Genomic DNA, 23361 nt, shown 5'->3' with positions numbered 1-23361 from the left:
GGGCATGCCAGGGCCTCCAGCCACTGCAAATGAACTCCAGATGCATGCGCCCCTTGTGCATCTGGCTAATGTGGGTCCTGGGGAATCGAGCCTCGAACTGTCACCCCTGCTTCTTTTCTAGGCCCATGTGCTTGAAACACCGCTTTCCAACCTTTCTCCCTTAGATGGTGTCCATCCTCTGTAGAAAGGTGGGTTTCTTGGAGGCAACAAATTGAAGGTTCCTGCTTTTGAACCCAGTCTGCAAACCTATGTCTTTTGGTTGGGGCATTGAGGCCATTGATATTAGGAGATACCATTGAAAGGTGTGAGGTGTGTATTTATTTTTGTCATTTCTTTGTAGTTCTTCCGGTTTTACCTTTGCTCTCTTGTGTTAACTAGTATTTGAGTATTGTTTGTTTTTTTCTTGGCTCCTTATATGTGTGCTTTTCTTTTTTTTCAGCTGGAGGATTCTTTCAAGTATTTTCTGTAGTGCTGGCTTTGTCTTCAAATACTCCTTTAGCCTGCTTTTGTCGTGAACTTTCCTTATTTCTCCATCTGTTTGAATGGATAGCTTTGCAGGATAAAGTAACCTTGGTTGACAAGTGTTACCTTTCAGAACTTGGAATACATCACTCTACGCCCTTCTGGGTTTTAAAGTTTGTGTTGAGTAATCTGCTGTAATCCTGATAGACTTGCCTTTGTAGGCAACTTGATTTTTCTCTCTGACTGCTTTCAATACTTTTTCTTTGGTTTGTGTGTTTGGTAGTTTGATTATCATGTGGTGAGGAGAGGTTCTTTCCAGGTTTTGTCTGGTTGGTGTTCTAAAGGCTTCCTGTTTCTGCATTGGCACCTCTTTCCCAATTTGGAGGAAGTTTTCTTCTATGATTTTGTTGAAGATGCCTACTATGCTTTTGGATTGAAATTCTTCTCCTTCTACTATGCCCTAAATTCTTATGTTTGATCTTTTCATGATGTCCTGAATATCTTGAAATTCCCACTCATACTTTTCTATTAGTTTGTCTTTCTCTTTGTTGGACTGTATTAGATCTGCCACCTGGTCTTCTAGCTTAGATACTCTGTCCTCTCCTTCATCCATTCTACTGTTGAGATTTTCTACAGAGCTTTTTTATTTCATTAACTGTGTTCTTTATTGCTAGTAATTGTAACTGGTTTTTCTTTGTTATTTCTATTTCCTTATTTATATCTAGTATTGACCTCTTTATTTCATTAACTTGGCATTCTGTGTCTTCTTTGCTTCCTTTGATTTCTTCTTTTTGTTCTTTGAACATATTTATAATCATTCTTTTGAAATGTTTCTCAGGCATTTCCTCTAACTCATTCCCCCTGGAGGTAATTTCTGATGCATTAATACTTTTTGGTGCATTTATATTGTTTTAATTTTTGGTGTTTCTTGTGTTATAATGTATATATTTTTGCATCCTGGATTATTTAATGATTGGATTTTCTAGTTAGCTGGGTATCATGAGATGTATCAATCAATCTGATGTGATATCTCTTCAGGGTAGGAGCTTAAGGTGCTAGGTTTGGCTCTCAAGACTCTTAGAGTACTACAAAAGTGATCCTAGGTGTTGGGTTTGCCTGCTATGAGAGTATTCAAGTAGGCTGAGTGGAACCAAATACAGATAGTTTCTAAAATTTAACTAAAAAATGTACACTTTCAATGAAAAACAGCACAGAGTATTTATCCAAGATAAATTATTATGACAACCAAATCCTCTGTCCCGTAGGCTGTGTGGTGCCTCACCCACTCCCTTAATCCTGACAACAAGGATTTTAAGATTTCTGGTCTTTTGAGGGTTCCAAGTCAGCTTGTGACCAGGTGAGACCCTTCCCTAATGTATAACAGAAGAGGAAACAAAGCCACTATAAATCAAGAAGCAACAAATAACAAGCCCAAAATATAGCCTATTTAAGAATGACAACTCTGACCATCCATAAGATTTGACATATAATTTATCCAGATATGGAAGGTGCATTTAGTACTTCTGGTTCAGGCCTATCTACCAGGTTTATTAGTCGGGTACTGACCTGGTGTAATCCCAGTTACCTTTTGGGATGATTTTGGTCTCAGTTATGCTGCTCCTGCTTGGGTCCCGCTGATGGTTCAAGTTGGCATACCCGGGTCCCTGGACCCCTGCTCTGTTCGCTGGAGCTGGGCACTGGTGGTGGGGAAGGGGAGGCTGCGATGCTGCTCTAGTTCTCTCACTGTTCCACATGTTCTTCTACCTTGTGATTTGCTCCTCCATTGTTCACTGCCGCTCTCCCTTCTCATTTCTTTCTTTTTTTTTTTTTTTTTTTTAGTGTTTTTTAAGTAGGGTCTCTGGCCCAGGCTGACCTGGAATTCACTATGGAGTCTTAGGGTGGCCTCGAACTCACGGCAATCCTCCTACCTCTGCCTCCCGAGTGCTGGGATTAAAGGCATGCACCATCATGCCCGGCTTCCCTTTCTCATTTCTTGAGTTTGCAGAGAGCTCCTGTGTGAGTGGAAAATCCCCTCAACTGGCTTTTCCTGCACCTCAAGCCGAACCTTTGGGTGGCTGGCTCACTGCTGCTGTGGTCCCCACAGGCCTGCTGGAGCCACTTCTGTCAGCCTGTGCGGGCTCTGGATGCTCTGGATCTCCCCTACTTCTCCGCTGCTGTTTCAATTTCCTATACACCTCACTTTTTAGTAAAAGTACGTATTTTGCTGGTTATTTATTTATTTTTGTTTATTTATTTGGGAATGACAGACAGAGAGAAAGAGGCAGATCGATAGAGAGAATGGGTGCACCAGGGCCTCCAGCTGCTGAAAACAAACTCCAGGCACATGCTCCCCCTTGTGCATCTGGCTAACATGGGTCCTGGGGAATCAAGCCTTGAACCGGGGTTCTTAGGCTTCACAGGCAAGTGCTTAACCACTAAGCCATTTCTCCAGCCCTTGCTGGTTTTTTTTTTGCCCCCCCCCCCCCCCCACAGGCTGCTTTGGCGTGGTACCTATGCTCCCATCTTAACCAGAAGACTCTATTTTTTAAAATGTATTTTATTTTTGTTATTTAATTGAAACAGAAGTAGACAAGGAACAGGAGAGAGAGAGATAATGGGCCTGCTAAAGACTTCAGCCACAACAGACGAGCTCCAAATGAATGTGACCCCTTGTGCATCTGGTAACGTAGGTCCTGAGGAATCGAACTTTGGTCCTTGGGCTTTGTAGGAAAATGCCTTAACAGTTAAGCCATCCCTTCACTCCTGGAGGTTACTATCTTATTTCCACCATTTAGTTCAGACTAACACCTACTTCAGCTATGTAAAACATGTGCTCTTGGAGATGTTTCTATATTGCTTTGGTTAGTAATTCCTATAAATTGTATGCTCATCAAAAGTTACATATTTAAGCCAAACATGGTGGTGAATTTCTTTAATCTCAGCACTCAGGAGGCAGAGGTAGGAGGATCACTGTGAATTTGAGGCCACCCTGAGATTACATTGTGAATTCTAGATCAGCCTGGGCTAGAGTGAGACCCTACCTTGAAACCCTCCCAAAACAAAAAAAAGGTTATTTATTTATTTATGTATTATTCAGTATACATTATATATTGATATATAGGAATATATTGTAGTTATATATTACTTCTATATCAATATATTTATAAACTATAAGCCTATAGTATATAAATATATGTATGTTTTTTTCAAAGTAGAGTTTCAGTCTAACACAGAATGAACTGGAATTCACTGTGTAGTATCAGGGTGGCCTCGACTTCATGACAATCATCCTACCTCTGCATCCCGGGTGCTGAAATTAAAGGTGTGCACCTCCATGCCCAGTAATACACTCTTTAAATTTTATTTATTTATTAGAGAAAGATAAAGAGGAAGATACAGCATGTGTGCATCAAGCCCTCCAGCCACTGCAAATGAACTCCAGACGCCTGTGCCATTATGTACATCTGGCTGATATGGGATGTGGAGAATCAAACCTGGACCCTTAGGCTTCGAAGGAAAGCACCTTAACTGCTCAGCCATCCCCCAGCTCCTTTATTTTTATGGATTTGGTTTTTCGACTCAGGGTCTCATTCTACCCCAGGCTGACCTTGAATTCACTATGAACTCTCAGGGTGTCCACAAACCCATGGTGATTCTCCTAGCTCTGCCTCCCGAGTGCCGCCATTAAAGGCGTATGCCACCATGATCTGCTTGAGGTCTGTGCCCAGCTGTGTCTTTATAGGTGCCATGTTACTTTTTTCTTCATATTTCTTTAAAAATATTCATTTGTATGTGTATGGGGGAGAAGTGCGTATGTGCCACTTTCATCCAGCTTTATTTGGGTGTTGGGGAATTGAACCTAGGCGGACAGGTGTTCCAAGCAAAGGCCTTTAATTCTTTCTTTTTTCTTTTTTGAGGTGGGGTGTCACTCTAGGCCAGGCTGACCCAGAATTTACTCTGCAGTCCCAGGCTGGTGTCAAACTCTCAGTGATCCTCTTACCTCTGCCTGCTGAGTGCTGGGATTAAAGGAGTGTGCCACCATGCCTGGCCTTTCTTGTTTTTTTGTTTTCTTTTTTGTTTTTTTTTGGTTTTTTAGAGGTATTGTTTCGCTCTTGCTGAGGCCGACCTGGAATTCAGGATGTAGTCTCAGGGTGGTCTCAAACTCATAGTGATCCTTCTACCTCTGCCCCTCAAGTGCTGGGATTAAACGTGCGCCACCAAGCTCAGATCCTTTCTTGGTGTTTTTTAAATATATTTTTGTTTATTTGGAAGTATAGACAGAGGAGACTTGAGAGAGAAGAGACAGAGAATGGGTGGGCCAGGGGCTCTATCCACCCCAGAGGAATTCCAGATGTATGCTTCCACGTTTTGTTTCCACCTTTACTGAGGTACCTGGAATCACACTGAGGCACTGAAGCTTTGCCAGCACGCATTTAAACCACTGAGCCATCGCTCTAGCCCCTTCTGTAGTGTTTTTAAATGAACTACATTAGTTTGGTTTCAGTCGGGTTCCTCAGCAGAACCTCTAGAGCTGCTTAGACTGTGATGAGCAGGTGGAGTGGTCTCTGGCAGGGAGGAGGGTCTCCTGCCGCGCAGGCACAATGGGTTCAGGAGCTTCTCCTGCAGTGGACACGGATTGGGTGTTTAAGCAGTTTTCTGCAGTGATGTCATTGGGCAAGAGCCATCTTTCTTTTCCCTTTCTTTTCTTATTTTTCTTTTTCTTTGAGGGTGGGTATCACTGTAGCCCAGGATGACCCCGGACCTCACCCTGCAGCCCCAGGCTGGCCTCTACCCGCGATCCTGCTGCAGCCTGTGAACCCCGGTATTAAGGGGGTGCGCACCTCATGCGTCAGGCTCAGTGCGCAGCCGCGGGGACCGCAACCCTGGGCTCACACAGGTGCTCAGGGACAAGTAGAATGGTGGCTTTGCTGAATGCCGATTGTGGGCATCACTGTGTCCCCTTAGTGAATAACTAGGTGCGTCAGGCTCCTCAAAATGGTGTGAGAGGCAGGCAGGGCGTTAGCTCCTCCCCAGCATGGGCTCCACACTGCCTATGAGGGGACTGATGGGGACATGCTGTTAAGTTCGTGTCCAGGGACAATGCTGTGGCCTCTAGGAAGCGCGTCTCCCCCACAGCCTCTGTTCTCACGCTTTTCACTCCTGAACCTTGGGTGGCGGGCATCTGAGATGTGGTAACAAGTGTGACCCGGCACTCTTCCCCTTCACCTGTCCCCTTACTGGTGCCCACTGGGCTGCTGGGCTGGGAGCAAGGGCCAGCCACGCCCTCCTGGTACAGTTTCATTGTCACCTTGAAATGTAGCTTTTTTTTTCTTTTGAGGTAGGGTGTAGCTCTAGACCAACCTGACCTGGAATTCATTATGTAGTCTCAGGCTGCCCTTGAACTTGGTGATCCTCCCACCTCTGCCTCCTCAGTGCTGGGATTAAAGGCGTGTACCACCATGTCCAGCTATATATACCTATATGCTTTACACTTGGTTTTCACAATTTATTTGGTTATAGCTTCACTGTTATAGCGAGTTTTGTCAAAGCATTTGTTAATCTTGTCACCTCTTTAAGGAAAAATCCTAAAAATATTTTCTGTATGAAAGAGAGGGGGAGAGGCAGACAATGGGTGCACCAGGGTCTTATGCCTCTGCAAATAAACTCAAGATCCATGCACCACGTTGTTCATGTGGCTTTTCACGGGTATTGGGGAATTGAATGCAGGCTGTCAGGCTTTGAAGAAAGCACTTTTAGCCACTGAGCCTTCTCAGTCCTAGGAACTAACTTCTGGTTTAATTCTTATTATGTACTTTATAATTCATAAGAATTCTAACCCTTATTTTCTTCTATCCTTAAGTTGTTAAATGGGTGTGTCCACATGTTTATAAGTACACCGTTTTCTCTCTGGAGGTCACTATCATTTTAAAAATATTTTTTATTTTTATTTTTATTTATTCATTTGACAGAGAAAGAGATATAGAATGGGCATCCCAGAGCCTCCAGCCACTACAGATCAAATCCAGACACGTGTGACCTCTTGGACATCTGGCTAACATGGCTCCTGGGGAATCGAATCCGGGTCCTTTGCTTTGCAGGGAAATGCCTTAACTGTTAAATCATCCCTCCAGTCCTGGATTTCAGTATCTTATTTCCGCTATTTAGACTACCACCTCCTTCAGCAGTATACAAAGCATCTGCGCTTGGAGATATTTTTACATTCCATTGGTTGCTAAATCCTGTATATTGTATGCTCATCAAAAGTTACATAGTTAAGGGCTGGAGGGATGGCTTAGCGGTTAAGGCGTTTGCCTGAAAGTCCAAAGGACCCAGGTTCTATTACCCTTGACCCACATTAGCCTGATGCTCAAGGGGGCGCACCCAAGCTGTAGTTCGTTTGCAGTGGCTAGAGGTCCTGGCGAACCCATTCATTCTCACTCCTTTCTCCCTCTTTCTCTGTCAAATAAATTTTTTTAAGTTACATATTTAAGCCGAGTGTTGTGGTGAATTTCTTTAATCTTACCACTCAAGAGGCAGAGGTAGAAAGATCACAGTGAATTTGAGGCCACCCTGAGATTACATAGTGAATTCTAGGTCAGCCTGGGCTAGAGTGAGACCCTAAATTGAAATCCCCCTAAAACAAAAAAAGGTTATTTATGTATTATTCAATATACCTTATATATTGACATATAGGAAGCTGTTATAGTTATATATTTATATATATAGTTATATATACATTTAGACAGACAGCAGCAGACTTTACAAAGCTAGGGCTCATGACTACCCCTGTTTTAAGTGTTCAGTATCAGGGATCTATTCCCTCCCATGGTGGGGGCCTCCGGGTTCAATTAGAGGGCAGTCGGTTTCCATCATGACAGATGTGGCACTATTGCACTCGTTGGCTCATTTGCCTGGCTAGCCAAATCATGCTTCCACGTTTTGTCACCACCTTTACCGTGGTACCAGTAATCACGCCGAGGCAGTGAAGCTTTGCCAGCAAGCATTTAAACCACTGAGCCATCGCTCTAGCCCCTTTTGTGGCGTTTTTAAACGAACTACATTAGTTTGGTTTTAGTCGGTTTTTAGAACCTCTAGAGCTGCTGAGGCTGTGATGAGCAGGTTGAGTGGTCTGTTGCATGGAGATGCGATAGAGAGACGAGGGTCTCCCGCCGCGCAGTCGCAATGGGGTCCCGAGGTTCTGCCGCAGTGGACGCGGATTGGGTGTTTCAGCGGTTTTCTGCAGTGACGTCATTGGGCAAGAGCCATCTTTCTTTTCCCTTTGTTTTATTATTTTTCTTTTCTTTTTCTTTGCGGGTGGGTGTCACTGCAGCCCAGGCTGACCCGGATCTCACTCTGCAGCCCCAGGCTGGCCTCTACCCGCCATCCTGCTGCAGCCTCTGAACCCGTGGAATTAAAGGGGTGCGCACCTTGCGTATCAGACTCAGTGCGCAGCCGCGGGGACCGCAACCCTGGGCTCACAGGTGCTCAGGGACAACTAGAATGGTGGCTTAGCTGAGTGCCGATTGTGGGCATCACTGTGTCCCCTTAATGAATAACTAGGTGCGTCAGGCCCCTCCCCCAGCATGGGCTCCACACTGCCTATGTGGCGACTGAGGGGGACATGCTGTTAAGTTCATGTCCAGGAACAATGCTGTGGCCTCTAGGAAGCGCGTCTCCCCCACAATCTCCGTTCTAAGGCTTTTCACCCCTGTTGCTTGGGTGGCAGGCATCTGAGATGTGGTAACAAGTGTGACCCGTGGAACTCTTGCAGTTCACCTGTCCCATATAATTCTTTAGATTTGGTTTTTCTCACATTAATTCGCTATAGCTCCAACTTTCTGATATTAGTGGGCTTTGTCATTCTAAGCATTTTTAAATCTTGTTACCTCTTTAAGGAACTTCCTAAAAATATTTTCGGTATTAAAGAGGGAGAGCAAGAGAGAACGGGTGCACCAGGGTCTCCTGCCTCTGCAAAGAAACTGCAGATTCCCGCATCTCTTCGTGTATCTGGCTTTACATGGGTACTGGGGACTTGACCCCTGGCTGTCAGGCTTTGAAGAAGCGTCTTTTACCACTGAACCTTCTCTTTAGCCCCAGGAACCAACTTTTAATTCTTATCTACTCTATAATACTCTCCTCATTCATATTAATTGTAACCCTTATTTCCTTCCATCCTTAAGTAGTTAAATGGGCATGTCCACATGTGTGTAAGTACACTGCCGTAGAGACCCTACCTTGAAAACCACTCCCCAAAAAGTTTTATACTCATTATTCAGTACACATTATGTGTTGATATATATGAATATATGTTATACTTACGTATAAATATATTTACATTTTTTCTTTTTGAGGAAGGTTCTCACTCTAGCCCAGGCTGATCTCTAATTCACTGTGTAGTCTCAGGGTGGCTTCAAATTCACGGTGATCTTCCTACCTCTGCTTCTCAAGTACTAGGATTAAAGGTGTGCATCATCATGCCCTGCTCACTAATTTTCTTTTTTTTCCGAGGTGTGGGCTCTCAGAAGCCCCACTAAGTCCTGAGTCTTCATTCTGTTTTCCTTCCTCACTAATCACTTCATATTTTGGATTGGAGCAGGAGATATACATAAGTCTCTTGCTTTCATTTAATGATTAAAGGCCATAGCAGAGTATTACCTAGCCTAATATTAGTACTGTTTTTAGGGACTGGGGAGGCCCAAGGACAGCTCTTAGGTGGGCAATAGCTGTTCAGTGAGAACACACATCAATCACTTAAGTTTGCTATCTGACATGTGCGTGATATGTAGTAAGCTAAACCAATCTCAGTATTAACAGCAAACATTACAGATGACAGGTATCTGTCTCAGATGATTAGGGTAAGCTCTGAAATTTTATGATAGTAACCCAAAGGCTGTATCTTATCCTATTAATCAATAAAATACACTTTGGCCTTGTGTTAATGGTCAAATGTAGACAAGGTAATGATCACATGATGACCCCTGGGCTTAAATGAGATCAAATAAGGATTTTCTGAAGTCGGCAAATTTTATTTTTTGAGGTAGGGTCTCACTCTAGCCCAGGCCGACCTGGAATTCACTATGTAGTCTCAGGGTAGCCTCAAACTCATGGCAATCCTACCTCTGCCTCCCAAGTGCTGAAATTAAACGTATGTATCACTACACCTGACAGATATTTAAAACATTTTATTTGCAAGGAGAGAGAGAGAATATGAATGAGTGAATATGGACACACCAGGGCCACCAGATATGTGCACCACTCTGTGCATCTGGCTTCATACGGTCGCTATGCAATCGAACCCGAGTCATTAGGCTTTGAGGTTGCAGGAAGCACCTTTACCACTGAGTCCTCTCCAGCTCGAGCAGTTTCGTTTTTCTTTAAATGAATGTGATGGCAACTCTGAGGTGTCGGCTTTGTCAGCTCTGAGACAGGGCTTCTTGCCATTTGCGCTGAACTTCCCGGCTGCGGATGGCTGTGAGCCTGTCGTTCTTTTGCCACTCGCTGTGGTGTGGGATCAGCCACATGCGGCCCCGTGCATCGGGCCTTACATGACTACTGGAGAAATGAACCGGGCCAGTAGGCCCTGCAAAAAAGTGACATCAGCTATTGAGCCACTTCCCCAGCCCTCAAACAGGCTTTGTCATCTCTAAGATTAGTACATTAAAAAAACAGTATCATCAGTTGGGCATGGTGGGGCACACCTTTAATCCCAGCACTTGGTAGGCAGAGGTAGAAGGATCACCCTGAGTTCAAGGCCTCCCTGAGAGTACACAGTGAATTCCAGGTCTGTCTAGGATAGAGTGAGACCATACCTTGAAAAACTAAACACCAAAATTTTATTTTATTTCTATAAACTGAGGTAAGACAGTGCTTAAAACTGAACATAGCTTTGGTTTCACTTGCCAGCATGTGAAATGCCTATAGTATCTGTTTAATCTACTCCTGTGGTCTTTCATCTTGAAAAAAATTATTCGCATGTATGTGTGCATGGGCATGCCAGGGCCTCTTGTTGCTGTAATTGAACATCATATGCTTGTGCCACTTTCTGTATCTGACTTACATGGGTGGCTTTGGAACTGCATTAAGGATGAAGCCTTTGCCAGCAAGTGTCTTTAACCACTAACTCATCTTTGTTGTCTCCAAATCTTTCATTCCTTCTCCTACATTCGGATGTATAAGAGCTGTTCTCCTATGGACCAGAGTCTGGACAGAACATCCATTCACTTAGCAGAGGAAGCTAGTTGACTATCCCATGGAGAAATGATCTACTGTGGAGAGTAGAGACAAGTTTGCTTGTGGGAGATATTACAGCTCATGAAATTTATAAGGTCTCTGAGAGCTTTGGACCTCTGGAACCAACAGAGGGTGTTTACTAAGTACTTGTTCTGTTATGCTGGCTTCTATATATGATCTTTCGTTTTATTTAAACATTTTTTGGTTTGAGAGTGAAACAAACTCCAGACACATGCGCCCCCTTGTGCATTTGGTTAACGTGGGTTCTGGAACTGGGGTCCTTAGGCTTCACTTAAACGCTAAGGTATCTCTCCAGTCCTTTCATTTCATTTTTAAGGTGCTGGCTGTTTCTGACTCAAAAAAATCATAGCTGTGAGGTCGTCTTTGGCAATCCTCCTTACTGCCATGGTAAGTTTGTCCTTTCAACTTTGCTACAAGGAAATATACCAAACCCAAGGGAGGCACTTTTTCTTGAAACGGAGACTTGAGTATATAAATGAGTGGCTACAAGTTAATTTGGGGCCGACTAGAGCCATTGTATTGTTACTGAAATGTAAATGTCATGGGTGTTAAGACAAGCATGAATGTGACAAGTTACTTACCTCCATGGAACTTTTGCCCCAAAGCTAAAGGTTACAAAACTAGTGTTCAGTAGGATGAGGAAAAAGATCCCTTAGAATTCTAGACTAACACAAATATCCCTGCCAAACCACCATTCTTCAACACTGGGCCCCAAACCTATGTCATTCCATAGGAGAGCAATTCTGATTTACAGCTCATTAACAAAACCTCTTTTGAAAGGAATTTTCCTTTTAGAACAATCACTAGTAGAGATAAAGAATTACTGCAGATAGTTGAGAAATTTGCTTTACTGTTTTTGAGTCCACATAATTGTTAAAAAAGGCAAACAGAGCCAATGGCTACTTTGGTAAAAATACACTCTTTCAAACCCAAGTTGGGTTACATCCTCTGAACAGGTTTTATTCCCAGGATATCAAAGCCCTTGGCCATGACAACAGCAACTGCCTCACACAGCAGCATACGCCACATGTTCACTTTCAATATTTTCCCTGAGGGACAGAAAAAAAGAAGGCATTAAATTGTTTTTCTTTTTGAAAGTCACTAAGTAATCAGTTATTTCTGGATTTCACTGAAAAGTGAACATTCCAACTCACAATATTTTGGGGCCCTAACTATCATTGCCTTCAACTATAGTTTGCATTTATATTTATTTGAAACCTACACTGATTAGAAAAGTAAACTTAAAGTACTTTGAAAGACGCAGAGGGCCTCTAGCTGCACCCTACCCCCACCATGCATGTAGCTCACGTGGGTCCTATGACAACTGCCAGCAAGTGCCTTGACTGCTAGGTCATCTGTCCAGCCCAAACGTATCTCTTTGTAAGTCCATGGTGGGAAATAACTACAATACCATGAGCTACTGTTTCTCCCTCCTGAAGACCCTCAAGGACTGCTTCCCACGCGTGGAGAGTAGACAAGACACTTACCAGTCTGTCGATCTTTCTCCACACAGTAGCAGCTGTCATAGAACTCTGTGAAGGTAGCTGCCAGCTCATAGACATAGTCGCACAGAGTGTGCAGAAATAAGTCGTCTAAAATCTTTTGCAAAATCTCAGGGAAGCGTAAAATGCACCGGCCTAGCTTCCACTCCTTTTCATGGTCTAGGATGATCTTGGTTTCCCGAGCAGCTTTTTGGAGCATCTCTTCATCAATATTCGCCAGACGTGCAATCGATCTGAAATATCACAAGCACTGGTGTTCCTTTTTGCCAGGGAAATATATTATTTTTAATGCAATTGTACAAAATGACTGATATAAATCCGAAAACCAGTAATTGATAGACATTCTCAACCCTGGTGGTGGTGCGCCCCTGTACTATCAGTACCTGGGAGGTGAGTACCCCATACCCCTGTGTCTTAAGAGAAATTCTTAAACTGAGTGGTGGCCCAGGCCTATATAACCTTAGCATTGGAAGGCAAAACGATCACAAACAGCAAGACCCTATCTATCTCAAATGTCCCTCTCCTGCTCAGCCCCAAGAAATTCTTTGAAAAGAAAATATTTGGGGCTGAAGTGGTTAACCGTGTTTATTCCCCAGTGCCCATGTAAAGCTAGACATATAAATTGGCGCATGTATCTGGAATTTGCAGTGGCTAGAGGCTCTGGAGTACCCTTTCTCTCTACTTGCAAATTTAATTGTAGGACCGTTATGCAAAAACAATCATCTGGTATCAATCATCTTACAATATTAAGATTGTTATTATAATTCTTTTGTGGGGGTCACCTATGACTTCCCTGGTATTTAAACAAGAGTGCACAGAAAACTATCTGCCAGAGGCAACAGGTACAGGCTTAGGGAGTCAAGTCTAAGTTAGAATTTAAAAAGAGAACACATTTCCAAAGATGCTTATATATAGCAAAATTACAAACTTTAACATGAATGAGGGTACACTTGTATTCCTGGCACCTTGAGATGTATAAGCAGGGGGATCAGGAGTTCAAAGTCACGCTTGGCTACGTAGCAGATTAAGGCCAGACTGTGCTACACGAAACATGTCAAAACAAACAAAAAACCCTAACAACTTACATCTGATTCCAAATGTCTGTAAGTACCTGATTCTAGTGAAGGCATACAGCAAGTAAGCCGCTGTGTTTCCCCTGTCGTCCAGCATTTTGTCAAAGGAGAAGATGTAGTCATTCAGCCGGTTATGGGACAGGTCAGCATATTTGATACAGCCATAAGCCACAGAGGTCTGAGCAGCTTCCAACTCCTCGGCAGTTAAGACCTGTGGGGAAAACACAAAGCACTTGTATAGCTAGCTGACCACCACTTCTGTCCTAGTTGTTGCACTGGCAAGGAGGAGACTGCGTAGGAGCCTCAACTGAGCTCCCGTCAATAAACATGGAAACTAATTTAGGTCCTTTGGCTTTGCAGGCAAGCACCTTAACCACTAAGCCATCTCTCCAGTTCTGATACTTGATTTTTGGTAAGTCAAATGTTATCTTATTTTCTAATATATTCAGTAAATATACAACCCAAAGCACAAATTAAGTTCACTGTAAACACTTGAGATTATAGAAAACATAGTTAATTTCTATAGTTACAGGATTTCTTCCACTCATGAAATACTATTAAGATCAAGTATCACTTTCGGATTAATATTTGGGAGCCAGGCATGGTGGTGCTTGGTCTGTATGGCACAAGTTGAAATACATGGTATTAAGTATTTGTCTGATCATGACAGCAGCAAACATAGGTCTTGGTGAAGGAACATTTAAAAGCTGGGGCTGGAAAATTATCTCAGCAATTAAAGGCACTTGCTAGCAAAGACTGCTAGACGAGGTTTAATTCTCCAGGATCCAAGGCCTTTGTACACCTACACTTCCTCTCTCTTTGCATATATTTTTTAAAACGAAAAAAGCCATGCCTTTAATCCCAGCATTCAGGAGGTAGGAGGATAGCCTGAGCTACTTCAAAAAACCAGCTGGGAAAGTATATTGTGAAAGTTGTCAGACTGTAAGTCTCTGAAAGTACTGATGTGACTTGGTAAATTTATTTTCAAGCAGAGAGAGACAGAATATGGGCATGCCAGAGCCCCTAGCTGCTGCCAATGAACTCCAGGTACTTGCAGCACTTTGTGAATCTGGCTTTATGTGGGTACTGAGGAACTGAACACAGGTCACTAGGCTTTACAGACAAGTGCCTTGCCCAATTCTGACTTTTGAGAGAGAGAAATCGGCAGGTAGAGAGAATGGGTGTGCATCTGGCTTCCAGGGTCCTTAGGCTTCACAGGGAAGCTTAACCACTCGGCCATCTCTCCAGCCCTAGTTCTGACATTTTAATTCTAAAATGTTTACTTTTCTAAGAACAGGGTCTTCCTATGCTAGTCCAGGCTAACTTTGAACTCTTCAATGCTACAATTACAAATAAAAGCCACCATGTCCAACTTGAAATATTTGCTTTTAATTGGCAAGTTTCTCAACTTTCAGTCAGCTCCTTTTCTCCCTAGTTCCAACTCAAAAAATAAGTTCAAGATTTACCTACTACCTTCCTCTATAAGATGACGACCACTCACCCACATTCTTCTGTGGCACAAAGACATTCAAATATCCTTACGTGTTTGATTCCTGTTGTTCTACACTGGCTTCTCAGTGAAGAAGTGGTCACACCTCTTCATTTTTGGGTGAGTGGCCCAGGGAGTAGAACTTGCTGTCTTCTTATGTCTGCTGTCTTTATTTAGCTTTGATTACTTTGTGATTTTCTTTTTTGGTGACTTTCAGATGGATCCCTGCATTCTCAAAGTACAAAACAACCTATACTGTATACTGAACTATGGGACATATTGTCAATGAAGTAAGGTAACATTTGCATGAACATGTTACTGATGTAAATATTATAAAGACCTTAAACATCTAATAATTCTGATGTGACACTGTCAGTCATGGCTTCTTTTAAAATGCTATCTGCAATAAATATAACTGAATTTCTTTGTTGCTAAACTCCCATCAGAATTTTAACTATGGCTACTCTAAGTCTTTTGTTACCCACAGTTGTGATTACTTAAAAGAACTTTCAATCATACAAAGAATGTCATAAATGAGAGTTGTAGAAAGAAAGTAGAATGGAGAAGTAATAATGATATGCCTGAGAAATTTTTTTTTAAGTCAACCCACTGCCAGTGGCTCATAACTACACTACCACTCAGGACAATGGTGGTTTCATGATCAGCCTGAGCTACACAGGAGACCTTGCCTCATAAAGTTTGTATTACTTAAAACAACCTAGACAATTAATGCAATACCAAAGCCCGTACTGAATCACAATAACCCTACTAGCCCAAGAAAGCACAAGACATTAGACTATTTCAAAATATACTATGAAGTACCAGTAACCAAACAAGCAGACACAGAAACCAATGGGGCAGGACAGAGAGCTTACAAAACAACTAGCCGTGACTTTGCAGGACCAGGGGTTGAACCCAAGAACCGCACACACTAGACAAGTGTGCCCCAAGAGCTATACTCCCAGCATTTACAGCCAACCTTGAGGTCTGGGATTATCTGTGTGTAACACTACACCTGGCTTTAACCAATTGGTCTGACAAATGTGCCACCAACAGGGACTGAAGGACAGACATTACTGGTGCTGTGACAATTAGATATACACACATAAAAAAATGAGTGTAAACTAGCTCCAATTACAAAAATCAACCCGACAGCCAGACGTGGTGGCATACAATTTAATCCCAGCACTCAGGAGGCAGAGGTAAGGAGGACTGCTGTGAATTTGAGGCCAGCCTAAGACCCTACCTCATAAAACCACAAATAATAATAAAAGAGAAAGGACCAAAAAAAAAAAAAAAAAAAAAAAAAATCAACCTGAAAATAAATGGGTCACATATATCTTATCTCAAAAGGAAAACACCATAGGAGTGCTTAAGGTCACTGAAATGGCAAGGATTCTATGTACAAGAACCCAAAGCACAGAAAACAAAAGCTTAACTAGACCAATGGGACCAGACAGAGGGAAGAATCCACAGCCAGGATGGGAGAGGAGACTTGCAAGCTCTCTGTCTAGAAGGGGTAAGTAGCCAAGGGACACCTGCAGCTCAGATCATAGCAGAAGTTGGGCATGGTGATATACACCTAACTGGGCCCTATGGAGGAAGAAGAACTGCCCAAGTTCAAGACTAGTTTGGGTTATATAGTGGGACCCTGTCACAAAACAACATATCAGGAGTTCAAGGCCAGCCTAGACTATATAAGACTAATCTCAAACAACAAATAAAACCATATAATGATATAAATGACCATCAGAAACACAAAAAGCTAGGCTTCCAAAGCCAGATGCTTTCATTTGCAGTGGCAAGAGATCCTGGCATGCTCATACACACATATATAAAGCAAAAGTAGGAAAAAAAAAAAAAAGGCGAAACTTTCTCATTTACAACATGGATTTATGAAATTTTTTTTGTTCATTTTTTTTTTTTTATTTATTTGAGAGCGACAGAGAGAGAAAGAGGCAGATAGAGCGAGAGAGAGAATGGGCGCGCCAGGGCCTCTAGCCACTGCAAACGAACTCCAGACGCGTGCGCCCCCTTGTGCATCTGGCTAACATGGGTCCTGGAGAATAGAGCCTCGAACCGGGGTCCTCAGGCTTCACAGGCAAGTGTTTAACCGCTAAGCCATCTCTCCAGCCCAGATTTATGAAATTTTTGAAAGAAGCAAGGCAAAGTGGTAATTCATGATCTTACTTATACAAAATGTAAATAGGTACATCTCAAAATGGTGGAAAGTAGTAGGGACAAGAATGAGGGACATTTGATTACTCAACATTAATTCATAGCTAAGAGTAAGATGATCCTGTCAGTATTGCGTCAGATAGCTATAATATACTCTATTGATCAAAAAGCTAAAAGAAGAGACTTTGTTTTCATCATAGGATAATATATGTGTGGGATGTTTAACCTGACTTATGGAAATCTGGCATGGGACTAAAGAGTCCAACGCCAGCCTGGGCCACAGGAGAACATCTCTCAACAACCAAAATCACATGGCACACCATAAAATAAATTTTATAAGTTAAAAATTAATTTTTAAGCCAGGCATGGTGGCACATGCCTTTATTCCTAGCCCTCAGGACTAAAGAGTGCCAGGTCAGCCAGTGCTGACCCTACCTCAAAAAAATAAAAATTTTAAAAACCAAAGATATCATACCATATTAACAAAGGAGAAAAACCCATGCCTGGCCTTTTTAGTATCTAGGAACAGTAAGTATTTTCAAAGTGAATGCTCAGAACAACTAACAAACTTCCCATGCAATCTTACCAGGCCAGCCTACCTTAGGACTTACTTCTAACTGCCCCAAGATATAATGCAGGGCACACGTGTGGTAGTACAGTGAGGCCTTGCTCACTTTTTCTCTTTCTCTTAATTTCTTTTTAATGTACTTATTTAGGAGAGTGAGAAAGAGGTAGACACACAGACAGAATGAGTGTACCAGTGCCTTCAGACACATGTGCCACCTTGCACATCTGGCTTACATGGATACTGAGGAATCAGACCTGGGTTCTTTAGCTTTGTAGGCAGACACCTTAGCTGCTAAGCCATCTCTCTAGCCCACTGCCCCGCCCCCACCATCTCTTTTATCACCATGTAACTCAGGGTACACATGCAGTAGTACAATGACCCAGGGCGCCTTGCTCACCTTGTCTCTCTCCTTTTCTTTCAACTTGTCCATCGAACGCTTTAGCCCTTCTTCCATGAGGTCCATGAGGCGCACCGTTTCACCTGAACGAGTTTTAAACTTCTTCCTGAAAACCATTCAAAGTCCCAATCAAAAATTCTGAAACAGACCTTTCGTCTTATGCATCTTTCAAAATGAAGGTGGAGGCGCTGCAGCGCATATCTGTTGCAAACCATATACTGGCAACAAGGAGAGAGGCCCTACTCCTCACGGTCAGAGGAACTGGGCTTTCCAGGGTCGCACTGCTATTCCTCAACTAACAGTGACCCATGGTACTCTACCTTTACCACGCTCCCCAAGAGGGGAATAAGAAAGCATTTACTTGACTGTCCATTTTCAGAAAAACAAGTAAAAATACAGGCTTGCTTCTAGAATTCTTAGGTAGGCAAGCAGATTCTTTACTGCAATCATTCTCTACCCAGTTATATCAATCCCGAATACACATTCAAACAGCTGGGTGGCATATAATGAAAGGATACTAGGACTTCATTTCTATGCAATCAGCTGGGCATGGTGGCACACAGTTGTTTCCCCAGCACCTGGGAGGCTGATGCAGGAGAACTGTAAGTTTGATGCCAGCTGGGCTATGTGGGTCTCAAAACCAAAACAAAATGAAAACTAAAATCAAAGAATAAAATCCGCTATGAAATCACAATTGGCACTGACGTGTTTCATCTAGATGAGAATTTACATAACAATGGTACAAACAACCAACTCAAACAAAGCCTACAAAAATGCAATGATTTCTCTGAGGTATATTTTAGAGTTCATTCACCTTATAAACGATCTACTTGCCCCTTGTCAGAATTAAAATTCCTTTAGTACTCTCACTTCCACAATTTTCCTTCTGCCAGTTTCCCCACCGAGTATCTACCCGTTTCTTTTTTGTTTTTCAAGGTAGGGTCCCGCTCTAGCCCAGGGTGACCTGGAATTCACTATGTAGTCTCAGGGTGACTTTGGACTCATGGAAATCTTCCTACTTTAGCCTCCCAAGTGTTGGGAGTAAAGGTGTGTGTCATCACGCCCGGCCAGAGTGTCCACTTTTTAAATCTGATGAGTCTGCTCAACGCTACAGGAAGACTTCTTTAATGTCTCTGCTTTGCAATGGCTCGTTCGCCCTGTGCTCTCTACCGGTACCTACCTTCAACTAATGAGAGATGCCAATCTGAATTCAAACAGAGCTTGGTAAAATACAGACAATTAATACTGACTTCAGATACAAGTCAGCAGCTCCCACGCTGGGGCCTGGCAGGTCTGTTTTGACAGCATCTACCATATTCTATGTGTGTAGACATGGGAAGCACCTAGCCACTGCCACGCAGAGTGTGGGTTCAATAAGCAAGAGTCCAAGGAATAAGATGTGGTAAAAGATAAAGTATGGGGCTGGAGAGATGGCTCGGTTAAGGCATTTGCTTGCGAAGCCTAAGGACCCAGGTTCAATTCCCCAGTACCCACGCATGTCAGATGAACAAGGTGGCGCACCTGCCGGAAGTCGCTTGCAGTGGCAGGAGGCCCTGATGTGCCCATTCTCTATCTGCTTCTTCCCCCTACCCAATAAATAAACGGGCTATACTGAACTTCTATGACATGAATATGAATGTAGAAACAAGGACCTAGGAGTTCCTACCCACTCATGATAAAAATTTGAAATTTCTAATTGTAAGACTATCACCTACATATCTGTCAAACAAAACTGTCACTTAAGGAACTAGGATCTTATACTCCCACTAAGGGGCCAGTCACTAGGGTTTTCTTGAAGCCGGGTCTTACTCTAGCCTAGGCTGACATGGAACTCATGGTGATCCTTGTACCTCAGCCTCCTGAGCACTGGGACTAAAGGCGCATGTCACCACGCCCAACCAGATTTAGCATTTTTTTTTTAAACTTTTCTTTCTTTTTGGTTTTTCGAGGTAGGGTCTCACTCTAGCCCAGGCTGACCTGGAATTTACTCAGTCTGAGTGGCCTCGAATTCACAGCAATCCTCCTACCTCTGCCTCCCAAGTGCTGGGATCAAAGGCGTGCGCCACCACACCTGGCTTTTTATTTCAAAAACTGAACAGAATGTTGTGAAATGATTGAAAAAATGAAAATATAGGCATTATTAATTGCAGACCTTGATAGGTTTATCAATAAATAAATAAATACACATACTTTTTACATAAAGCTGCAAATGTGATGGAGACGTAAACATTTATAAAATGCCTACATTGTGGAATACTGAGTCTGAAACCTGAAGACCTACCAGATGTTACAGTTGAGACTGCCCCTGTCACCCTAGGGAACTGCAGCCTGGCTTTCTTTCCATTTTCTACACATGTCCCTAAACGGCTGCATCCTCTGGCAGGAAAAAAGGCTTAGCTGTGTTTATCTTCCAGCACGAGAATACAGCAAACATCTGTGCAAGTCTCTGTACGCCGTTTCTGAAGAACGTGGAGCCGCCAGGCAGGCACCGTTGCCAGTTCCACATTCTTTACTTACTTGTCTTCCCCCAGCACCACACCAAAGCCAGCATGGAACACTCGAGTTACTTCAGGGTCATACCAACCAATCATCTGAGCAGCAGCAAATATTGTCTGGAAGTGCACAGCCTATATATGTATACATAAAAAAAAGTTAGCTGGAGAGATTGCTCAATGGTTAAGGTACTTGCCTGTGAAGCCTAAGGACCCAGGTTCAATTCTCCAGTACCCACGTGAGCCAGATGCCCTGGTATGCCCATTTTCTCTCATAAATAAATAATTTTTTTTTAAGTTATTTGTCAGTTACCTTTTTTTTTTTTTTTTTTTTTGGTTCTTCCAGGTAGAGTCTAGCTCAGAATGACCTGAAATTCACCATGTAGTCAGTCTCAGGGTGGCCTCAAACTCACGGTGATCCTTCTACCTTTGCCTCCTGAGCGCTGGGATTAAAGGCGCATGCCACTACATCCAGCCCTAATATTAATTTTTAAAAACACAAGCCTTTCTTTTATTCCTCATGTGAGGGAAATAATAAAAGCAAGACTATTAAAAACGATTTCTGGGGCTGAGATGACTCAGCAGTTAAAAATGTTTGCTTGCAAAGCCTGACAGCATGGGTTCAATTCCCCGGTACCCACCTAAAACCGGATGTAGAGTGGTACGTGGATCTGGAGTTTGTTTGTAGTGGCTAGAGACCCTGTTCTCTGCCTCCCTCTCTCCTTCTCTGCATGCAAATAAATATTTTAAAAAATTTTATTTTGAGCAGAGAGAGAAAATACAAATGAATGAATGAACGAACAAGAATAGGTACTGGGGCCTCTTGACACTGCAAACGAACTCCAGAAACACACACCTCTTTGTGCATCTGGCTTTACATGGGTATTAGGAAACTGAAACTGGACCATCAGGCTTTGCAAGCCTTTAACCACTGAGTCATCTCCCCAGCCCTTAGCAAGACCAGTGTTATACATTCTAAGTTCAGAGGTATTAAATGAAGCAGGGTATGCCTGGAAGGTGGAGGCAGGAGAATCAGGAGTTTGAGGTCTGCCTAGGCTACATAAGATCCAGTCTCGAAACAAACAAAAAAACCAAAAGGAGGTAGTCTTAGTGGCAGAGTGCTTGCCTATCACACTCAAAGACCAGGTTTTGATTCCTAGCACATGATGAGTGAAAACAACAAAACTACTTCTAAGTCTCCCCATTATCACATTGATAGGAACAGTCCTGGAGTTTATAGACTAGCCTTTTCTAATGGGTGGAGACAGCTCAGAAGGGTGATCCAAACCAGTGCTTTCCAATGATGCCCTGATGCTCAAAAGCTTAGTACCTGGGACCAATTTACATGTTCCAGGGCCAAATGCCACCAATCTCACTAGACTCTCTAGAGAGTGGAGTGATCAGAAAGACCACAGATAAATCTAAAACCTTACTTGTCCATTGTCCACCACATAGATAATCATATCTGCTTTTTCTTCAAATAACCTTTGTTTGATAGCAGCAAGGTCAGATGTATCATAAGTATAGCCTCCATCTGATTTCACTATGGTTAATGGTACAGAACACCCTGGGACAAACACAATCTTTCTGCCATCATCCACTTGCACGAATCCTAGCAAGAAAAAAAGAGAAAGAAAGGGGGGGAAAAAAAAAAGAAAAAAAAAACTTTATTAATGCTAAAAGAGCTCAGAAGGAAGAGGAATGCTAGCATATTCTAGGACTGACTACCCAAATGCCTGGTCATTCTATGAGTATTTTAAAGATTTTTTTTTTTTTGTTCATTTTTACTTATTTATTTGAGAGACACAGAGAAAGAGGCAAATAGAGAGAATGAATGGGCACGCCAGGGCTTCCAGCCATTGCAAACTAACTCCAGATGCATCTGGCTAACGTGGGTCCTGGGGAACTGAGCCTTGAACTGGGGTCCTTAGGCTTCACAGGCAAGCGCTTAACCACTAAGCCATCTCTCCAGCCCTTCTATGAGTATTTTAGAAGACATAAAATAAAAGACCTTAGGAAATCACAGAACTCCTGATGCCAGGATCCATTAGAAGCCTTGGGAAACTGACAAGGTTGACTGTCAAGATCAGCTGTCCTACAGCTACATTTAGTTTCTGAACTCTCCACACAACACTTCAACAGAAATACCTGCTCTGCAGGACCTAAGTAAGTATCAAGCTCCTTGCTTTCCTTCCTGATTGGAGATACCATCCTCCCCCTAGGAGAAAGACAGTGTGCACAAAGCAAGCAGGTCGCTGCACCTGTAGTGAGATGCAGATGGACCATGTGTGTGCAGATGTCTGCACCCTGTGCATTGCACGTGTCGGCTAGAGAATTCTGGGTGCCCTCTTTCCATTGCTCATCTGTGTTTCCTTGGGGATGGGAGTCTCCTGCTGATTTAGGAGTCTGCTGATGAAGTGAGCCTCAGCGATTCTCCATTCCCCACAGGACGGGAGTTCCAGTCCTGTGTGGCCATGACCACCATTTGTGTGGGGTGCTGGGGATTGACCTCATGTGGTCTCAGGCCCTCTAGCTTGCCTGGGAAGCACTCTTGACTGCTCAGCCATCTCTTCAAGCCCCTATACGGTAATTTTATACAGTAAATAATTCTATGCTTTCTCTTAGATACTGATTAGAAGTTAATTCTACTCTCTACTATACGGATACTTGTTCATCCAATGTTTATTACTGTATGATTCACAATAGCAAGGAAAAGGAACCAGCCTAGATGACCATCAAAGGAGGACTGGATAATGACAACGTAGCACATGTATTCGGTGGCGTTCTCTTCAACCATAAAGACAAATAAGGTTGTGAAATTTGCTACAAAATGAAACTGGAAAACCTAACAAATGAGGCTCAGGAAGATAGAACTGCATGTTCTTGCTCATATGTGGATCTTAGCTAAAGAATCTTTTTACATGTGCAAGTGTGTTATAGTGGGAAATA

At 42.9% G+C, this 23361-nt stretch overlaps 1 protein-coding gene across 1 annotated transcript in view; it reads right to left on the bottom strand.

Annotated features, from left to right (window-relative positions):
- Positions 1-11543: 11543 nt before the first annotated feature.
- Positions 11544-23361, bottom strand: part of Rars1 (arginyl-tRNA synthetase 1) — a 30617-nt gene continuing 18799 nt past the window's right edge. Inside the window, exons 10-15 of the mRNA XM_004661035.2 lie at positions 21846-22024; positions 20438-20547; positions 17921-18026; positions 13327-13499; positions 12201-12448; positions 11544-11762 (exon numbers count right to left, since the gene is read on the bottom strand). Of these exons, the coding sequence (XP_004661092.1) occupies positions 11653-11762; positions 12201-12448; positions 13327-13499; positions 17921-18026; positions 20438-20547; positions 21846-22024 (926 nt within the window). The 3' untranslated portion in view covers positions 11544-11652. The remainder of the gene's footprint in view (positions 11763-12200; positions 12449-13326; positions 13500-17920; positions 18027-20437; positions 20548-21845; positions 22025-23361) is intronic.

Source organism: Jaculus jaculus, chromosome 6 (assembly GCF_020740685.1).
Source record: "Jaculus jaculus isolate mJacJac1 chromosome 6, mJacJac1.mat.Y.cur, whole genome shotgun sequence".
Taxonomy (NCBI): domain Eukaryota; kingdom Metazoa; phylum Chordata; class Mammalia; order Rodentia; family Dipodidae; genus Jaculus; species Jaculus jaculus.
Note: the sequence above shows the minus strand (reverse complement) of the source record. Positions and strands in the feature narration are given on the sequence as shown.